Genomic DNA, 21,025 nt, shown 5'->3' on the forward strand with positions numbered 1-21,025 from the left:
AAAGTTTACAGTCTAGAGGGGGAGATGGACATTGAAATGAATTCCTGCTAGGGGAAATAATCAGTTAGTCAATCATCAATCAAGTAATCCCTTAATCAACAGTCAAAAAATTCCCAACAAAAATAATCAATCCATCAGTGGTATTTACTGAGCACTTACTGTGTTCCAAGCTCTGCACCAAGTGTTGGGAAAAGTACGGTACAACAGAGTTGATAGACATTATCCCTGCCCACAAGGAGTTTACAATCTAGGACAGGAGGAGAACAGGGAATGGGGACAGGATAGTGTATGAGGAGAGGGAGACAGCCCCTTTTGCCAATAAAGTAGAAGGGGAGATTTGTCAATTCGCCTCACCTTGGGGCAAGATAATTTTCAGCTCTCAGGACGAATGATTGACCTGTTCCAGAAGCAATGGTCATTTTCTGTTAGAGCCTATTTTCTGTTAGAGAACCATTATGAGAAGCAGCTTGATGTAGTGGATAGAGCACGGGATGTGGAGTCAGAAGGTCATAGGTTCTAATCCCAGCTCTGCCACTTGTTTATTGTGGAACCTTGGGCAAGTCCTTTCACTTCTCTGTGCCTCAGTTACCTCATCTGTAAAATGGAGATTGAAACCGTGAGCCCCACGTGGGACAGGGACTGTGTCCAACCCGATTTGTTTGTATCCACCCCAGTGCTTAGTACAGTAACTGGCACACAGTAAGTGCTTAACAAGTGCCACAGTTATCATTATTATTCCGGGCATAACATCCACTCTAGAGCAGCTTCCATAGCCTGTTTCCTCAAGCTGTAGATGTCAGGGTTCAGACCCGGGAGCACTATGGAATAGAAAATGAACAGAAGCAAGTTTAGTCCCGGTGGACAATTTGAGGATGGCATTAGATATTCAGAAACACCCGTGGATACGAAGAAAATCACAACGATGAGATGGGGAAGGCTGGTTGAGAAGGTTTTGGACCGGCCCTCTGCTGATGGCATCCTCAGCACGGCTGAGAAGAGGCGGACATACGAGGCGGTTATGTACACGAAACAGACGGTGAAGGAACTGCCAGACAGGACAATGAGTGAATATTCACGTGTGTTTCCTGGTGGACTACAGAGCTTCAGAAGCTGGGGGACATCACTGAAGAACTGCTGGATTATTTGAGGCCCAGTGAAAGGTTCAGAGAAGGTGGCAGTTGTGTCCATGAGACCGAAGAGGCCATCACTGAGCCAGGAGGTGGCTGCCATCTTCTCACAAGTCCCTCTGTTCATGAAAACCTCATAGTGCAAGGGGTGGCACATGGCAGCGTAGCAGTCGTTGGACATCACTGTGAGCAGGTACACCTCAGAGACAACATCCGAAACAAAGAAAAACACTTGCAGAATGCAGCCCTTGAAATAAATGAAGTTCTTGTTTGTCACTGAATTGAAGAAAGATTTGGGGACAGTGACAGAGATAAGCAGAGGTCCAGGACGGACAGGTTCCTGAGGAATAAGTACATGGGGGTGTCGAGGCGATGGTCAAGTGTCTTTGACAGCGACGATGAGGAGATTCCCTGTTAGAGCAGCCAGGTAGACCAGGAGAAACAGAGTGGCGTGGACCAGCTGCAGCTCTCGGACCTCCGAGAAACCCAGGAGCAGGAATCCCATCACCGCAGTGCCATTGGGCATCTGAGTGAATGGAAAGTTTGGAGGAAACTTCTGTTTTGCGACACAACAAGAACACATAGTTTATTGAACAACTGAAAACAGTTGTGACAACGGTCACCATGTGGGCAAAAACTACAAGAAAGTACAGGAGTTTTTGACAAAGGTTGCCTTTCAATTCCTCCTTCCCATAACTCTGCTTGGTCTCTTAGAGTGTAATACTTCTGGGCTCAGATTTCTAGCACTAGTGAAAATAATAATAATTATGGTATTTGTGAAATGCTTACTATAATAATAATGGCATTTATTAAGCGCTTACTATGTGCAAAGCACTGTTCAAAGCGCTGGGAAGGCTACAAGGTGATCAGGTTGTCCCACGGGGGGCTCACAGTCTTCATCCCCATTTTACAGATGAGGTTACTGAGGCACAGAGAAGTTAAGTGACTTTCCCAAAGCCACACAGCTGACAATTGGCAGAGCTGGGATTTGAACCCATGACCTCTGACTCCAAAGCCCGTGCTCTTTTCCACTGAGCCACGCTCCTTCTCTATGTGACAAGTACAGTCTTAGCACTGGTGTAGATTCAAGATAATAAGGTCCCACCTGGGGCTCAAAGTCTCAGTAGGAGGGAGAACAGGTATTGAATCCCCATTTTGGGAATGAGGGAACTGAGGCGCAGGGAAATTAAGTGACTTTTCCGAGGTCACACTACACGTAATTGGCATAGCAGGATTAGAACCCAGCTCCTCTGACTCCCAGGCTCATGCTTTTTTCACTAGGCCATGTTGCTTGGTCTAGGTATTACCAGATACTGAAAGGGGCATAGAAAGGTACCACTATTCCAGCTCAATATTCGTGAAATAGAACTTCCTCCATCTAGCTCCAAGAACTTTTTTTTTTCCTTGCTGTTTGCCTAGAAAATCTAATTACTTTCCGGATAGTTAAGTACTAGTTTTGAAGTAATAAAAAATGTCTCCTGATACTAGTAGTTGATGCCTAGGATACTTAGTACAGTTCCCCAGGGGTTAGTACAGTGATTGGCACATAGTAAGTGCTTAACGAATGCCATAATTATCCATTAGGCATTACCTTCTTTTGGGCCTAGTGGACACTGGTTTCGTCTATCTCAATGTACCTATAATGAGCTGTAAGAGTCATGCTGCTAGCCTCAGATGTATAGGAATTGGGAAGGAGGAACTGAGGAAGTTGCTAAAAGAAGACAAACTTTCCTCCTGACCCCCCCCCCCCCGAATCAACAATCAGTGGTATTTATTGATTGCTTACTGTGTGCACAGTGTGGTACTAAGAACTTGAGGGATTAATGACAATAGTTGGGGAATTTGTAAAGTGTTTACGATGTTCCAGGCAATGCACTGAGTGCTGGCCTAGATGCAAGAAAATCAGATTCTAATACAGTCATACCTTTCTTTTTTTTGTTTGTTTTTGTTAAATGCTTACTATGTGCCAGGAACTGTACTAGTGCTGGGACAGATACAAGATTGGACACAGTCAGTGTCTCACATGGGGCTCACATTCTTAATCCACATTTTACAGATGAGGTAACTTAGGCACAGAGGAGTGAAGCGACTTGCTGTGCCAAGATGAAACTGGGGTACCCATCATCTAAAAGTCAAATGCTATCTCGTGACTGCCCGAGCCATTAAGGCAGAACTCAGAAATGCGGGTGGGATACCGCCCCCGCAACCAAAACAGCTAAATTGACAGCCCAAGCCAATAAAGTTCCCCTTACCCCCTTGCCATTCAAATTAGTATAGAGGACAGGGGGAGGGCAGAGATTGGATAAACTGAGGCCGGAAGCTGGAGTAGCCTAGGAGCACAGGTGATGAATACCTGCGGCCCCTGACATTTTGTGCAGTGGAACAATACTTGTAGCAACCGGCTGTGGATCACCTCTGCCCAGAGCTTGGGATGCCCACTCTGCCTGCACCACGTGAAGAGCCTTGGGATGGCTGAGTGTCCCGCTGAACGTTTGTGGGGCTGGAAGCTAGGCGCTTCGCCACAGGTGGGTAATTTCTAAGTGTATTCATCCTAAGTGGGAAGTGCAAGTGGGTGGGAGCTAGCCGCCTTACCACATGCAAACAATAAGTGAATTCCTCCTGTGTGGGACCTGGGTGTTTTACCACGTTCAAGTAACACATAATTATATTCCTCCCGATAGGAAAGCTCTAATATCACTAAATAATTATATTCCTCCCAAAAGAGAGGTTCAAGATGATGTCCAAGATGTCCAAGATAATCAAATAATTCAATTCTTCTCGTGAAATAAATTTTGTATAAAACTCAGCCTTTCTGTCTCCAGTCTCTCTCTCCAAACTAGTTCCCGAACAAACTGGTCCCCGGGCAACGGGTGACACTTGCCCAAGGTCATACAGCAGACATGTGGCAGGGCTGAGATAGAACCAAGGTCCTTCTGACTCCCAGGCCCATGCTTTATCCACTTAGCCATTGTGTTTCTCCATTCATTCAATCGTATTTATTGAGCACTTACTGTGTGCCGAGCACTCTACTAAGCATTTGGGAAGTACAAAACGGCAACATATAAAGACGGTCCCTACCCAACGACGGGTTCACAGTCTAGCATCATCATCATCATCAATCGTATTTATTGAGCGCTTACTATGTGCAGAGCACTGTACTAAGCGCTTGGGAAGTACAAATTGGCAACATATAGAGACAGTCCCTACCCAACAGTGGGCTCACAGTCTAAAAGGGGGAGACAGAGAACAAACCAAACATACTAACAAAATAAAATAAATAGAATAGATATGTACAAATAAAATAAATAAATAAGTAAATAGAGTAATAAATATGTACAAACATACATATATACAGTTGCTGTGGGGAAGGGAATGAGGTAAGATGGGGCGGATGGAGAGAGGGACGAAGGGGAGAGGAAGGAAGGGGCTCAGTCTGGGAAGGCCTCCTGGAGGAGGTGAGCTCTCAGCAGGGCCTTGAAGGGAGGAAGAGAGCTAGCTTGGCAGACGGGCAGAGGGAGGGCATTCCACGCCAGGGGGATGACGTGGGCCGGGGGCCGATGGCGAGACTGGCGAGAGCGAGGTACGGTGAGGAGATTAGCGGCGGAGGAGCGGAGGGTGCGGGCTGGGCAGTAGAAGGAGAGAAGGGAGGTGAGGTAGGAGGGGGCGAGGTGATGGAGAGCCTTGAAGCCCAGGGTGAGGAGTTTCTGCCGGATGCGCAGATTGATTAGTAGCCACTGGAGATTTTTGAGGAGGGGAGTAATATGCCCAGAGCGTTTCTGGACAAAAATAATCCGGGCAGCAGCATGAAGTATGGATTGAAGTGGAGAGAGACACGAGGATGGGAGATCAGAGAGAAGGCTGATGCAGTAGTCCAGACGGGATAGGATGAGAGCTTGAAAGAGCAGGGTAGCGGTTGGGATGGAGAGGAAAGGGCGGATCTTTGCAATGTTGTGGAGCTGAGACCGGCAGGTTTTGGTGACCGCTCGGATGTGAGGGGTGAATGAGAGAGCGGAGTCGAGGATGACACCAAGGTTGCGGGCTTGTGAGACGGGAAGGATGGTAGTGCCGTCAACAGAGATGGGAAAGTCAGGGAGAGGGCAGGGTTTGGGAGGGAAGACAAGGAGTTCAGTCTTCGACATGTTGAGCTTTAGGTGGCGGGCAGACATCCAAATGGACATGTCCTGAAGGCAGGAGGAGATGCGAGCCTGGAGAGAGGGGGAGAGAGCAGGGGCAGAGATGTAGATCTGGGTGTCATCAGCGTAGAGATGATAGTTGAAGCCGTGGGAGCGAATGAGGTCACCAAGGGAGTGCGTGTAGATCGTTCATAGTCTGGCAGTTATGATGACATTTTTATCTGCTTATTATGTACAAAGCACTGTTCGAAGCATTGGAGTAGATACACGGTAATCAGGATGTCACACGTAGGGCTCATAGGCTTCATTCCCATTTTACAGATGAGGGAACTGAGGCCCAGAGAAGTTAAGTGACTTGACCAAAGTCACACAGCTGACAACTGACAGAAGCAGCATTAGAACCCACGACCTCTGACTCCCAAGCACAACCTCTTTCCACTAAGGTACGCTGCTTCTCCAGCACTATATACCCCAGCTACCTACTATATCTATCACATCACTTAGTACAGTGCTTAGCACATAGTAGATGCTTAACAAGTCATTATTCTATAATAACAAATATAATTGTTATCATTCATTCATTCAGTTGTATTTATTGAGCGCTTTCTGTGTGCAGAGCACTGTACTAAGCGCTTGGGAAGTACAATTCGGCAACATATAGAGACGGTTCCTACCCAACAACAGGATCACAGTCTAGAACGGGGAAAAAGACAAGAAAACAAAACAAGTATACAGGTGTCAATACCATTACTATATTATAACAAATGTGATTATAATTAAAAGACTATTCTGTCCATAAGTTGTTGGATGACAAATAGTTAACATCAGTTTTCTATCTTTGACTACTTTCCCCCTTTCTGTTCCTACATATATCAGGGGCCCATTTTGGATCAGATTGGAACAAAAGCTTGGAAATTATATCGATCAATCAGTGAATCATTGGTTTTCAATGTCCAGTCAGTCACTCACTCAATCAATGATGTTTACTGTGTGCAGTGCACTGTACTAAATATTTGGGAAAGTACAATATAAAAGGATTGGTAGAAACATTTCCTGCCTACAACGATCTTGGAAGAGTTAAACAGAAGCAAGGTACATTTCCCTGACGTCAAGGACCTTAACCCAGAATTTAGTACAGTATCTGGCACAATGTAAGTGCTTAACAAATATCATCTAACAAATCAAGGCACATGTTCCCTGCCCTCAAGAATCTTTCAATCTAATGGGGGAGACAGACAAAGATTTTAGATTATTCCCTGCTGTACACCGAAAGGATAATTTATATCAAAGGCTACTGAGTCTGTTTGCTTACACAAATTCATCACAGTCCCTTGACGCTTACCATATGGAAGTGATGATTTTTTTCTGAAACGAGGGCAGTCTGGAAGGCTGAATGACAGTCAGATGGAACAGGTTAATCCGAGATCCGATCCCAGCTATATTGCTGAATCGCTGCGAGACCCTGGTCAAGTGTCAGCCTCTCTCTGTGCTTCAGGATTGTCATGGGAACGTAGAAGGTAGAGAGTGGAAAGAACGTCTTTTCAGGGTCAGATCACCCAGCATGAGGGATAATCTCCATCCACACAGAGGTAGTCAATGTTTCAGTTCTTCTGCAGTCATTGAAGCACCTTGAGACCCACTAAGACACTCAAATGTGTATCTGAAATGTTCTGATGCACAAATCCGTTTCATCAGGTCACAGTGCATGGGAGGGAAACTAGTGATATTTAATAGCCTGATATGGCTTTTGGAGACAGGAGTGATGGGGAAAGTCCCAAGGGGGGAGATGAAGTCAATTAGCCCCACTGGACACTGTTGTAGAGATGTGGTTTTCTGGGAGAAGGAGAGGAGAAAGGAGACAAAACAGAATTTTAGTGCTGTCAGAGAGACGTATTTCTAGACTGTGAGCCTACTTTTGGGTAGGGATTGTCTCTATTTGTTGCTGAAATGTAATTTCCAAGCGCTTAGTACAGTACCCTGCACACAGTAAGTGCTCAATAAATACAATTGAGTGAAGGATTGAATGAATATTTGCAGAGGGACAATTTTTGTCTAGTGGAAAGAGCATGGGTCTGGGTGCCGGAGGTCCTGAGTTCTAAACCCAGCACTGCCACCTTGCCAGTTGTATGAGCACGGGCAAGTCACTAAACCTCTCTGTGCCTCAGTTTCCTCAACTGTAAAATGGGGATTCAATACCTGTTCTCCCTCCTATTTAGACCGTGAGTCTCATGTGGGGCTACTTGTGAGAAGCAGCGTGGCCTGGTGGTGAGCACATGGGACTGGGAGTCAGAGGACTCAGACGTTACGTCCAAATCTGAGTTTCTTGTGTTTTCACCCAAACCATGTCCACTCTCAGACTTTACTGTAGCAGTAGATGACACTATCATCCTTCTCGTCTCTCAAGCCCATAACTTTGACACCTCCCTCTCATTTAACCCGCATATTCAATGTATCACCGAATCCTTTAGGTCCTACGTTCACAACATCATTCATATCTGCCCTTTCCTCTCCATCCAAACTGCTGCCATGTTAATACAATTACTCATCCTATCCCGCCTAGATTACTGCATCAGCCTCCTTGCCGACCTCCCAATCTCCTGCCTCTCCCTACTCCAGTCCAGACTTCACTTGGCTGCCTGGATCATCTTTCTACAGGAACGTTCAAGACATGGCACCCCCACTCCTCAAAAATCTCCAGTGGCTGCCTATCCATCTCCTTATCAAACAAAAACTCCTCACCATTGGCTTTAAAACCATCCATCACCTAGCCTCCTCCTACCTCACCTCGCTTCTCTCCTTCTACAACCCAGCGCACATACTTTGCTCCGCTGGTGCTAAACTTCTCAGTGTGCCTCTATCTCGCCTGTCCCACCGTCGACCACTGGCCTACGTCCTACCTCTAGCCCGGAAAGCCTTCCCTCCTCAAATCGGCCAGACAATTCTCTCAGCCACCTTCAAAGCCTAATGGAAAGCATATCTCCTTCAAGAGGCCTTCCCAGACTAATTCCTACTTTTCCTTATCTCCCACGTCCTTCTGTGTTGCCCTAACATGCTCCCTTTGCTCTTTCCCCCTCTCCCAGCCCCATAGCACTTATGTATATATTTGTAATTTTATTTATCTGTATTGATGTCTGTTTATTTTTACTGATGTCTGTCTCCCCCTTTGTAGACTGTGAGTTCATTGTCAGCAGGGACTGTCACTCTTTACTGTTGTATTGTACTTTCCCAAGTGCTTAGTACAGTGCTCTGCACACAGTAAGTGCTTAAAAATATGAATGAATGAATGAATAAATGAATGAATGAGTCAGAGGACCTGAATTCTAATCCCGGCCCCACAATTTGTCTGTGGAGTGATCTTGGGCAAATCACTTTTATTCTCTGTGCCTCAGTTCCCTCATCTATAAAATGGGAATTAAGACTGTGAGCCCCATGTGGGATATGGATTAGGTCCAACCTGCTGACCTTCTATTTACTCCAGCTCTTAGTACAGTGTGTGGCACATGTAAATGCTTACCATTATCATCATCAGTGGTATTTATTGAGGACCGTATTCAGAGCACTGTGCTAAGTGGTTGGGATAGTTCAATGCAACAGACTTGGTAGACACGTTCCCTGCCCACAACATGCTTACAGTCTAGTGAGGGAGAGTGACATTGATATATATAAATAATTTATAATGTTGACTGTAGAGACATGCACATATTTGCTGAGGGGGCTGAAGATGAGGTGAATACCAACTGTCAGTACCATAAAAAAGGGGAATGGTGCCAACTTGATTCACTTTTGTATCTTCTGCAGCACTTATAACAGTGAATGACAAGTGTCAAGTGCTTAACAGATATTACTATTATTGTTATTATTATTATTATTATTATTATTATTATTATTATTATCATAATCCATTCACATCTTTCAGAGTAGGGACAATACCACTTTGGTCTTACCCTCCATGACGGTGACTCTAAATCTCTCTAAGTCTAGTGTCCTCGGCACTGTGTTCATCTGAACTGTCTGGACCCTCATACATCAACGCCATGGCCCAGCCTAGCCCACAGGACTACCTTGGGAGTGGACCAGGCTCAACGCCAGTGAGAGAGCTGTGCTCCTGAGGAGATCAATACCCTTCTTGTACAGGAAACTGAACTAAGTACTTGGGAGAGTAAAATGCACCATAGTTGTTGACATGTTACTTTGCCACAATAAATCAATCTATTAATGGCATTTATGGAGTGCTTACTTTCTGCAGACCACTGTACTAAGAGTTAGGGAGAGTACAACACAACAGAGATGGTAGACACGCTTCTTGCCCACAATCAATCTATCAATGGTGTTTAATGAGCATTTACTCCATGCAGGACACTGTACTAAGTCCTTGGGAGAATGCAACACAACTATATTATATATAATATATTCTGTATACATGTATACCTATACATTTATTCAATCGAATTTACTGAACTCTGAGCACTGTACTAAGCACTTGGGAGAGTACGATACAACAATAAACAGATTCATTCAATCGTATTTTTTCATTCATTCAATCATATTTGTTGAGCACTTACTGTGTGCAGGGCACTGTACCGAGTGCTTAATTGATTTCCTGTCATTCATTCAATTGCATTTACAGAGCGCTTCTTGTGTGCACAGCATTGTACTAAGCGCTTGGAAAGTACAATTTGGAAAGAAATAGAGACAATCCCTACCCAACAATGGCCTCACAATCTAGAAGTGGGGAGACAGACAACAAAACAGACAGGCATCAATAGCATTAATATAAATAAATATAATTATATATATATATATATCCTTAATAAATTAAATAGAATAATAAATATGAACATATATACACAAGTGCAGTGAGGTGGGGAGTCGGGGAGATGGGGAGGGGAGGAGGAGTAGAGGAAACACAGGGCTCAGTCTAGGAAGTCTCCTGAAGAAAGTGAGTTTTCAGTAGGGCTTTGAAGGGGGAAAATGTGCCAGTTTGGCGGTTGTGAGATGAGAGGCCATTCCAGGCCACAGGTAGGACATGGGCCAGGGGTCTACGGCAGAGCAGGCGAGAACGAGGCACAGTGAGGAGGTTAGCGGCAGAGGAGCAGAGTGTGAGGGCTGGGCTGTAGAAGAAGAGAAGGGAGGTGAGGTAAGAGGGGGCAAGATGATGGAGAGCTTTGAAGCCAATAGTGAGAAGATTTTGCTGTCCACAATGAGTTTACAGTCTAGAGGTATGAGAGATAAATTAATATAAATAAATTAATTACAGATATGGGCGTAAGTGCTGTAAGGCTGGGAGCGGGAATGAACAAAGGAAAAAATCCAGGGCAATGCAGAAGGGAGTGGGAGAAGTGGAAAGGGGAGCTCAGTTAGGGAAGGCCTCTTGAAGAACATGTGCTCTCAATAAGGTATTGAAGGTGGGAAGAGTAAATGTCGGGTTTAAGAAAGGAAGGCTTTTCAGGCTAGAGACAGAACATGGGTGAGGGTTCTCCGTTGCGATAGATGAGATCGAGATACAGTGAGAAGGTTGGCATTAGAAGAGTGAAGTGTTCAGGCTGGATTGTAGTAGGAGAGTAGCAAGGTGAGGTAAGATGGGGCAAGGTGATTGAGTGCTTAAAGCCAATGGTGTGTAGTTTTCGTTTGATGTGGAGGTGGATGGGCAACTACTGGAGTTTCTATAACTGTTTGGCACCTGTTTCCTTGTTGAACTCATTTGCTCCCATGGCTTCAACTATAATCTCTACGTGGATGACACCCAAATCTGTATATCCTCCCCTGTTCTCTCTCTCCCTCCAGGCTCCCATCTCCTCCTGCCTTCAGGACATAGTTATTCGGATGCCCACCCGCCATTCAAAACTCAACATGTCCGAGACAGAGCTCCATATCTTCCTTCCTAAACACTGACTTCCTCTCCCTGACTTTCCCGTCACTGTGGACTGCACTACCATCCTTCCAATCTCACAAGCCCACAACCTTGGTGTAATCCTTGTCTCCAATCTCTCATTCACCCCACGTATCCAATCTGTTACCAAGCCATTTGGTCTCACCTTCACAACATCGCCAAGATCCTCCCTTTCCTCTCCATCCAAACCACTACCACGTTAATACAATCACTCATCCTATCCCGACTGGATTACTGCATCAACCTTCTTTCTGACCTCCCAACCTCCTGCATCTCCCTAATTCAGTCTATACTTTACTCTGCTACCCTGATTATCTTTCTACAGAAACGTTCGGGGCATGTCACCCCCCTCCTCAAAAATCTCCAGTAGTTGCCTGTCAACCTACGAATCAAGCAAAAACTCCTCACTCTCGGCTTTCAAGGCTCTCCATCACCTCGCCCCCTCCTAGCTCACCTCCCTTCTCTCCTTCTACATCCCAGCCCACACACTCCACTCCTCTGTGCTAAACCTACTCACTGTGCCTCGTTCTTGCCTGTCCCACCATCGACCTCTGGCCCACGTCCTACCACTGGTCTGGAATGCCTTCCCTCTTAAAATCCGCTGATCACATTTCCCCCCTTCAAAGCTCTACTGAAGGCTCACCTCCTCCATGAGGCCTTCCCAGACTAAGTCCCCCTTTCTCCAGCTCCCTCTCCCCTCCCCATCTCCCCGACTCGCTCTTTGCTCAACCCCCACCACAGCACTTGTACATATCTGTACATATCTATAATTCTATTTATTTAAATTAATTCCTGCTTACCTGCTTTGACGTGTATATATCTATAATTCTATTTATTTATATGGATGCTATTTATTGATGTCTTTTTGCTTGTTTTGATATCTGTCTCCATCCTTCTAAACCGTAAGCCCACTGTGGGCATGGATTGTCTCTGTTGCTGAATTGTACTTTCCAAGCACTTGATACAGTAAGCAATCAATAAATACAATTGAATGAATTAATTAATGAATTTTGTACGCTGGTGCCAACCTACGCACTGTACCTCAGTCTTGTCTATCTCATCGCCGACCTCTTGCCCACATCCTGCCTCTGGCCTGGAACACCTTTCCTCTTCATATCCAACAGATGACCACTCTCCCAATTTCAAAGTCTTATTAAACTATCTTATTAAAACTACATCTCCTCTTAAAGGCCTTCTCAGAATAAGCCCTCCTGCCCTCTCCACCCACTCTCTTCCATGACACCCTTGCACTTTGATTTGCTCCTTTTGTTCACCCCTCCTTCAGGCCCAAAGTGTTTACAGCAATATCTGCAATTTTTTATTTGTACTATTGTCTGTCTCCCTCTCTAAACTGTAAACTCAGTGTGGGTGGGGACAATTTCTTCCAACTTTGTTATATTGCGCAAGTACTTAGTATGGTGCTCTGCACACAGTAAGTGTTCAGTGAATACAACTGATTGCTTGAGATATGTAAATTATATATTACAAATTATTTATGTATATTAATATCTTTCTCCTTCTCTAGACTGCAAACCCATTGTGGGAAGGGAACATGTCTACCAACTCTGCTGTATTGTACACTCAAGTGCTCAGTACAGTGCCCTGCGAAAAGTAAGCACTCAGATTGATTGATTGGTGGCATAGGCTTCGTGGCTGTTATCGTGCACCATATTTCAGGACGTTTTATCTTTGATTTCCCTCCTCCCCCTCTCCATCCCCCCGCCTTACCTTCTTCCCTTCCCCACAGCACCTGTATATATGTATATATGTTTGTACGTATTTATTACTCTATTTATTTATTTTACTTGTACATATCTATTCTATTTATTTTATTTTGTTACTATGTTTTGTTTTGTTCTCTGTCTCCCCCTTCTAGACTGTGAGCCCACTGTTGGGCAGGGACCTTCTTTATATGTTGCCAACTTGTACTACCCAAGCGCTTAGTACATTGCTCTGCACACAGTAAGCGCTCAATAAATACGATTGATTGATTGATTCCCATCTTGATATTTGATACTTGATACCATAAGACACTCATATATATACACAGTACATAAATGAAACTGATGTTGGTTCATTTTCTTTCCTACTCCTTGGACACAGCTAGTGAATCAGACACCATAAGAGATGACCAATGCCACCACAGTGACAGAATTCCTGCTCCTGGGTTTCTCAGAGATCCAGGAGCGGCAGATCGTCCATGGCACACTTTTCATTATGGTCTATCAGGAGGTCATGATGAGGAATCTCCTCATTGTCGCCGTCACCGCCCTCAACCGGCACCTCCACATACCCATGGACTTGTTTCTCAGGAACCTCTCCGTCCTTGAACTCTGCCTCATCTCCATCACTGTTCCTTAAATCCATCCACAACTCCCTGACTAATGACAGATCCATCTCCTTCCTGAGCTGTGTCCTCCAGGTTTGTTTTTTTTTTTTTTTTGGCTATTTCATCAGTTTTTACAGAGCTAGTCATCTTCACAGTGATGTTCTATGACGGCTACTTGGCCATCTGCCACCCCCTGTGCTACGCGATAATCATGAATCAAGGGGCCTGTGTGAAGATGGCCGCCACTTCTGCATTGCACACAGCCAGAACCTTCTCCTTCTATGGGCCCAGAGTTGTGGGCCATTTCTTCTGTGACATCCCCCAGTTACTCACCATCTCCTGCTCTCCTGATCTCCTCAGACAGGTGGTGCCCATCTACATCAATGTGACTTTCGAATTCTGCTGTTTCATTGTCATCGTCGTCTTCTACATCCATACCATGGTGATGGTGCTAAGGATGCTGTCTGCAGAAGGCCGGACCAAAGCCTTCTCCACCTGCCTGCCCCACCTCGTCGGCATCACTCTTTTCGTCTCCATGGGGCTCTTAGCCTACCTCAAGGCCCCCTCGTACTCCCCCTCAGTTATGGACCTTCTGGTGTCCATGTTCTACACGGTGGTGTCCCCCACCGTGAACCCCCTCATCTACAGCCTGAGGAACAGAGACATGAAGGTCACAATGGGAAAATTCTTAAAGGGGAAATTTTTCACAAGAGAGAAGTCTCTGCACATCTCCCATTTGGCTTAGAACATTCCCAGAGGCAAAATGCATAGACATTTTTATCATTTGTTATCAACACACGTCATTCCTTACTATGTGGCAGGCACTGTACTGAGCAATGCGGTAGATACAAGCAAATCAGGTTGGACACAGTCCACACCCCAATTAGGGCTCACAGTCTTAATCCCCACTTTACAGGTGAGGTAACTGAGGCACAGAGAAATTAAGTGATTTTCCTAAGGCCAGACAGAGTATAAGTTTGTTTTAGGCAGGGAATGGATCTATCATATTGTACTCTCCCAAATGCATAGTACAGTGTTCAGCATGCAGTAAGCCCTCAATAAATAAAATTGAGTGAGTGATTCACTTACTGATTGACAAGTGGTGTAGCCGAAATTAGAATATAGGTCCACTGACTCCCAAGCCAGGGATCTTTCTGCTTTGTTGTGCCCCAATTACCTCATCTGCAGAATGGGGATTAAGGCCGGGAGCCCCTTTAGGGACATGGACTATATCTAAACTGATCATCTTCTTTCTACCCCAGTGCTTAATACAGTGTCTAGCACATCATAAGAATTTAACAAATACCATTCAATAAATGCTATTACTACTATTACAACCACTGCTGTTGCTGCTATTAATTCTTATGGTATTTGTTAAGTGTCTAGTATGTTCCAGGTACTGTTCTGAGCACTGGGGTAGATTCAAGATAATCGGGTTGGACACAATCCCTGTCCCACATAGGGCTCACAGTCTTAACCCCCATTTTACAGATGAGAGAACTGAGGCACAGGGAAGTGAAATGACTTGCCTAAAGTCATACAGCAGACAAATGCAGTCGGGATTAGAACCCATGACCTTCTAACTCTCAGGCCCATGCTCTAGCCACTAGACCATGCTGCTGCTTATTGCTACCACTACTCTCCCCTTGGGCACGCTCTCTCCTGTCATTCAACACTGACCCCAGTCTCATTCACTTACTCTCCTTGTCCATGGTAAGTGCTCAATAAATATGATTAATTGATTTGTCTCCCAGGTCATTAGTCCATTTTGACTCTCCACCACTGAAGCTTACTTTCATGGAGTTAGGTGGTGCAAAGGAGTCAACCGATAGAATACAAGGGAGATTATCCTGGGTACCTCTGCCAAGTTGGACTCCCCAATTCATTATACTGCAGTGGTATTGTTCTTTGTGTCTCCACAGTGCTGAACTCCCCTATTCCTACTATAACCCAGCCCACACACTTAATAAATTCCACTGATTGATTGACTGCTCTGTACACAGTAAGTGCTCAATAAATACCATCGATGGATTAACGGAATACTCTGCACACGATAAATACTCAATAAATAGCATTGATTGATTGATTGTGTACAATCTGATTATTTCGGTATTCATTCATTCATTCAATCGTATTTATTGAGCACTTACTGTGTGCAGAGCACTGTACTAAATGCTTGGGAAGTACAAGTCGGCACCGTATAGGGACGGTCCCTACCCAACAACGGGCTCACAGTCTAGAAGCGGGAGACAGACAACAAAACAAAACACGTAGACAGGTGTCAAAATGGCCAGAACAACATGGCACATAGTAAGTGGTACATGTTTTTATGATTATTACTGCTGTTATTGTTATTATTATGATACCCTTTTGGGTAGGTAAAAGCGATTGTATTTTTGAGACATTTCAGGCCACCGAAATGTAGAAATGGTGAAGACTCCCAGAGGGAGAGGTAGAGGATAGAGTTCGGACTAGAACCCAGGTCTCCTGATTCCCACTATCCCCCGCTGCCTCTGTACCACCTACCAATTTGCCAACTCTCCCTCTGAATGGGACTCCAGAGATTGTTTTCCTGTGCAGAAGACTTGACCTCATGGGATAATGTCAGGAGGGATAAAACAGTCTTCTAGACTGTAAGCCCGTTGTTGGGTAGGGACCGTCTCTATATGTTGTCAACTTGTACTTCCCAAGCGCTTAGTACAGTATTCTGCACACAGTAAGCGCTCAATAAATATGATTGAATGAATAAATGAAAACGAGTTGTTTTCTTACTACTGTTGCCACGACCACCATGCAGACTGGAAGAAAGCCACGTCTATGTTAACGTACCATCCGGGGGGGCAGGAAAAGATGTTGGGATGCCGGTGGCATCCTAGCCACAAGTAAATGTGATCCTCTCACTGCGTGCCCATCTCCATCCAGATTGAACACAGCTAATAGAAGCAGCAGAGCATAGTGGATAGAGCACAGGCGTGGGAGTTAGGTCATGGGTTCCATTCCTGGCTCTGCCACTTGTCTGCTCTGTGACCTTGGACAAGTACCTTAACTTCTCTGTGCCTCATTTAACTCATCTGTAAAATTGGGATGGAGACTGTGAGACTCACATGGGACAGGAACGGTGTCCAACCCGATTTGCTTGTATGCACCCCAGGGCTTAGTACAGTGCCCGGCACAGAGTAGGTACTTGAAATATAACACAGTTATTAATAGTCTGCTTGAGGGGAGGTAGTGGCTTTATGGTGCTGGCCTTATAGGAGTGACTCCAACTATCCCTCTTTAATATCCTTGTTTCTCTGGTTCAGTTAGACTCAGAAGGATTCATTCCTTCTCCTCCCACTGCTTTGGCATTGCACCTCTGCATTTGGTATCCCTTTTCTAAAGGTTTCATTAAGATACTGGTAGGTACGAAGTAGGTAGTCTCCAGAACACTGTTTTGCATCAATCAACAGGGAAGATCGATACTTGGCTCTTCCCCTATTTGACTGTAAGTTGCTGTGGGCAGAGAACACATCGTATGCTTTTGTTGCACTTATTCTATTGCTTTAGTAATGTGAATTACAAGGCATAATGTGTATTACAAGTGCTTTGAGGCTTTTGTAATGGTATTTGTTAAGTGCTTACTATGTGCCAAGCACTGGACTTAGTGCTGGAGTATATAGAAGCTAACCGGGTTAGACACAGTCTACGTCAAACTTGGTGATCGTGGTCATAATCCCCATTTTACAGATGAGAGAACTGAGGTCCAGAGAAATTAAACTGACTTGCTCAAGGTCAGGCCGCAGTCAAGTGGCAGAGACAAGATTGTCTTTTCTCGTCTTATGCTGTTGCATGGTCTCCGACCCATAGGGACTCCACGGACACATCTCTCGCAGAATGCCCCACTTTCCATCTGCAATCGTTCTGTGAGTGTATTCATCCTGTTTTCTTGTTAAAAATATGGAAATGGTTTATCATTGCCTTCTTCCATGCAGTAAACCTGAGTCACCACCCTCGACTCTCTCTCATGCCACTGCTGCCCAGCATAGGTAAATTTTGATTTGTAGCAGATTGCCTTCCACTCGCTTCCACTGCCCAAGCTAGTAATGGAATGGGTAGGCCTCTGCATGACTCTCTCTCCCATAGCTGAGACTAGTAGAATACTGGAAACTCTCCAAGTGTGATCCTGAGAGGGGGATCCCGGATTAGAGCTGAATAAAGACCATTACTACTACAGTAACACAGTGTAGTCTCATGGAAAGAGCATGGGCCTGGAGGTGAGAGGGCTTTGGGTCTAATCCTGGTTCTGCCACTAGTTTGCTGTGTTACTTTGGGAAAGTCACTTAATTTATCTATGTTTCAGTTCCCTCATCTGCAAAATGGGGATACAATACCTGTTCTCGCTCCTACTTAGACTGTGAGCCCCACGTGGGAACTGATGATCTTGTATGTATCTTAGGGTGTAGTAGAGTGTTTGGCACATAGTAAGTGCTTAACAAATATCATTATAATTTTTACAGCTACTACTCCTACCTTCTGTCACTGCTTGTTACCTCCTTCAATGCAGGCACCACTGATGGTAAAATTTATCTACAATTGCTCATTTAACTGAAAAAGACAATGTAAAATCCACAGTCCCCAGACCACATTGTACATACAAAAGGACATTCCCTTCAATGCGTTGTCATGCTTAGTGCTTGCAGTGCTTTGTGCTGTTTTCACAGTCTTTTAGACTGTGAGCCCACTGTTGGGTAGGGACTGTCTCTATATGTTGCCAATTTGTATTTCCCAAGCGCTTAGTACAGTGCTCTGCACATAGTAAGCGCTCAATAAATACGATTGATGATGATGTTTTCTCATTTGTCTCCTTGTCTTTCATGCCTTACAAAGGTTTGGTTTGAAGGGAACAATTCTTTTCTTGATTGCAAGATTCTGCTCTGTTGTACCTTCAGCAACAGACTACCAGTTTCATTTGGGATGCAATATTTTTTGAAGCTTAGTTTTACCGTGTCCTTAAAACATTTCTTCTGCCCTCCTTGTTCTTAGTTTCTCAATTTTAACTCTCCACCTGGCAACACTTTGGATATTCTGCTATTGTCCATTCTCCTCATATCTTCCATCTACTGTAGCTGTTTTAACATGAGCAGAGCTTTGATGTTCAGAGACTTCTTTTAAGTAGCTTTTGAGAAGCAGTGAGGTCTCGGAGCCTGGGAAAGAACCTGGGCCTGGGAGTCAGAGGATCTGGATTCTAATCCTGGCACAGTCACTTGTTTGCTTTGTAATATTTGATAAATCGTTTCACTTTTCTCTGTTTCAGCTTCCTCAACTGTAAAATGGATGTTCAATACCTTGTCTCCTTCCTACTTGACTGTGAGACCCATGTGGGACAGGGCCTGTAACCGACCTGATTAAGTTTTATCTACCCTAGTGTTTAGAACCGTGTTTGGCACATAACAATTGCCTAACAAACACCATAAAAAATAAACCTGCCACTAGGAACACTTGATGCTCAAGAGTTGATCCGCACTTCTGCTTTCTTTTCCTCTTCAGGGAGAGATTCAGATCTTCAAGGAAATGAGCAATCACGCAACGATGAAGGAATTCCTCCTCCTGTGATTCTCAGAGGTTCAGAAGCTACAACTGGTCCATGCCATCCTGTTCCTCCTGGTCTACCTGGCGGTCCTGACGGGATATCTCCTCATCTTCGCTGTCATGGCCTTTAACCAGCACATCCACACCCCCATGTACTTCTTCCTCAGGTACCTGTCAATAGTCGATCTCATCATCAATGCAGCCACCATCTCCAAATCCATATTCAACATGTTGACTGAAATAAAGTCCATCTCTTTCTTAGGCTGTCTCTCTCAGGTCTTCCTTTTGCTTTTCTCTTCACCTGAAGAGCTGTTCATCTCACGGCGATGTCCTTCAACCGCTACGTGGCCATCTGTCGCCCCCTGAACTATGTCATCATGGACCGAGGGACCTGTGGGAAGATGGCTGCTGCTTCATGGCTCTACGGGAGCCTGACGGCAGTGGTACACACATCTGACACCTTCTTTCCCTCTGTAAGTCCAATCACATCCACCAGTTCTTCTGCGACATTCCCCAGGACTCCTCATATCCTGCTCTCAAGACACTCTCAGAGAGGTTGTGCCCATCAATATAGGTATATTTCTAGACTTCTGGTGATTCGAATGAGAGCTCATTCAAGCTCTCATCCTATCCCGTCTGGACTACTGCACTAGCCTTCTCTCTGATCTCCCATCCTCGTGTCTCTCTCCACTTCAATCCATACTGCATGCTGCTGCCCGGATTATCTTTGTCCAGAAACGCTCTGGACATATTACTCCCCTCCTCAAAAACCTCCAATGGCTACCGATCAATCTGCGCATCAGGCAGAAACTCCTCACCCTGGGCTTCAAGGCTGTCCATCACCTCGCCCCCTCCTACCTCACCTCCCTTCTCTCCTTCTACTGCCCACCCCGCACCCTCCGCTCCTCCACCACTAATCTCCTCACTGTACCTCGTTCTCGCCTGTCCCGCTATCGACCCCCGGCCCACGTCATCCCCCGGGCCTGGAATGCCCTTCCTCTGCCCATCCACCAAGCTAGCTCTCTTCCTCCCTTCAAGGCCCTGCTGAGAGCTCACCTCCTTCAGGAGGCCTTCCCAGACTGAGCCCCTTCTTTCCTCTCCCCCTCGTCCCCCTCTCCATCCCCCCGTCTTACCTCCTTCCCTTCCCCACAGCACCTGTATATATGTATATATGGTTGTACATATTTATTATTCTATTTATTTATTTATTTATTTATTTTACTTGTACATTTCTATCCTACTTATTTTATTTTGTTGGTATGTTTGGTTCTGTTCTCTGTCTCCCCCTTTTAGACTGTGAGCCCAATGTTGGGTAGGGACTGTCTCTATGTGATGCCAATTTGTACTTCCCAAGCGCTTAGTACAGTGCTCTGCACATAGTAAGCGCTCAATAAATACGATTGATTGATTTCTGGTCATTGGTATTTTTTATACCTGTATCTTCTCTTATGTCATGAAGATGCCAGCTGTAGAATGTCGATCCAAAGCCTTCGCCACCTGTCTGCCCCACATTGCTGTCATAATCATTTTTCTCTCCACTGGATTTTTTTGCCTACCTCAAGCCACCCTCTAACTCCCCCTCCACGCTGGACCTGCTGGTGTCCTTGTTCTACAAGGTGGTGCCTCCCGCCTTAAACCCCTTCATCTAAAGCCTGAGCAACAGGGACATGAAGGTGGCGATGGAGAGGCTTGTAAGGGGGAAACTTAACTTCTGTTCAGGGCCACCTGCACAGAAATATTAGTGGCTTTGCGCAGTTACTGATGATTGCTCAGTGGTCTGTTTCAGTGTGTTCTGACTGAATCCATTGGCTTCCTGAAGTGCAGGAGGGATTCCACATCTCCCTCCAGGCTCTGGTGGCTCTGAACGCTTTCCTCCTGGTTATCTGCTCCACCTCTTAATAATGGTTAGGGAATTTGTTAAACTCTGACTATATGCCAAATATTGTTCTAAGCACTCTGTGTAGATATAAGATAATCA

At 45.1% G+C, this 21,025-nt stretch overlaps 2 protein-coding genes across 2 annotated transcripts; one reads left to right on the forward strand and one right to left on the reverse strand.

The window, feature by feature from the left end:
- Positions 1-732: 732 nt before the first annotated feature.
- LOC119921902 (putative olfactory receptor 14L1) lies at positions 733-10,971 on the reverse strand. Its single transcript, XM_038741881.1, has 2 exons — positions 10,941-10,971; positions 733-1,403 (listed from the first exon to the last, which is right to left on the reverse strand). Exons 1-2 carry the CDS (start codon positions 10,969-10,971, stop codon positions 733-735), a joined length of 702 nt encoding a protein of 233 aa, XP_038597809.1.
- A 2,306-nt stretch (positions 10,972-13,277) lies between these two features.
- Positions 13,278-20,696, forward strand: LOC119921903 (olfactory receptor 14A16-like). Its single transcript, XM_038741882.1, has 5 exons — positions 13,278-13,353; positions 13,608-14,149; positions 19,081-19,214; positions 19,355-19,490; positions 20,610-20,696. The coding sequence occupies exons 1-5, from the start codon at positions 13,278-13,280 to the stop codon at positions 20,694-20,696; spliced, it is 975 nt and encodes a 324-aa protein (XP_038597810.1).
- Positions 20,697-21,025: the final 329 nt, after the last annotated feature.

Source organism: Tachyglossus aculeatus, unplaced genomic scaffold (assembly GCF_015852505.1).
Source record: "Tachyglossus aculeatus isolate mTacAcu1 unplaced genomic scaffold, mTacAcu1.pri SUPER_32, whole genome shotgun sequence".
In the NCBI taxonomy this organism is placed as follows: Eukaryota; Metazoa; Chordata; class Mammalia; order Monotremata; family Tachyglossidae; genus Tachyglossus; species Tachyglossus aculeatus.

Excerpts from the sequence above, each read along its gene's own strand:
- LOC119921903 (XM_038741882.1), top strand. The coding sequence starts at position 13,278 with ATGACCAATGCCACCACAGTGACAGAATTCCTGCTCCTGGGTTTCTCA. Across the intron at positions 19,215-19,354 it reads CCCATGTACTTCTTCCTCAG|AGCTGTTCATCTCACGGCGA; the intron begins GTACCTGTCAAT and ends CTTCACCTGAAG. Across the intron at positions 19,491-20,609 it reads ACGGGAGCCTGACGGCAGTG|CCACCCTCTAACTCCCCCTC; the intron begins GTACACACATCT and ends GCCTACCTCAAG.
- LOC119921902 (XM_038741881.1), bottom strand. The coding sequence starts at position 10,971 with ATGGGAGCAAATGAGTTCAACAAGGAAACAG. Across the intron at positions 1,404-10,940 it reads TGAGTTCAACAAGGAAACAG|TGACAAACAAGAACTTCATT; the intron begins GTGCCAAACAGT and ends TCTTCAATTCAG.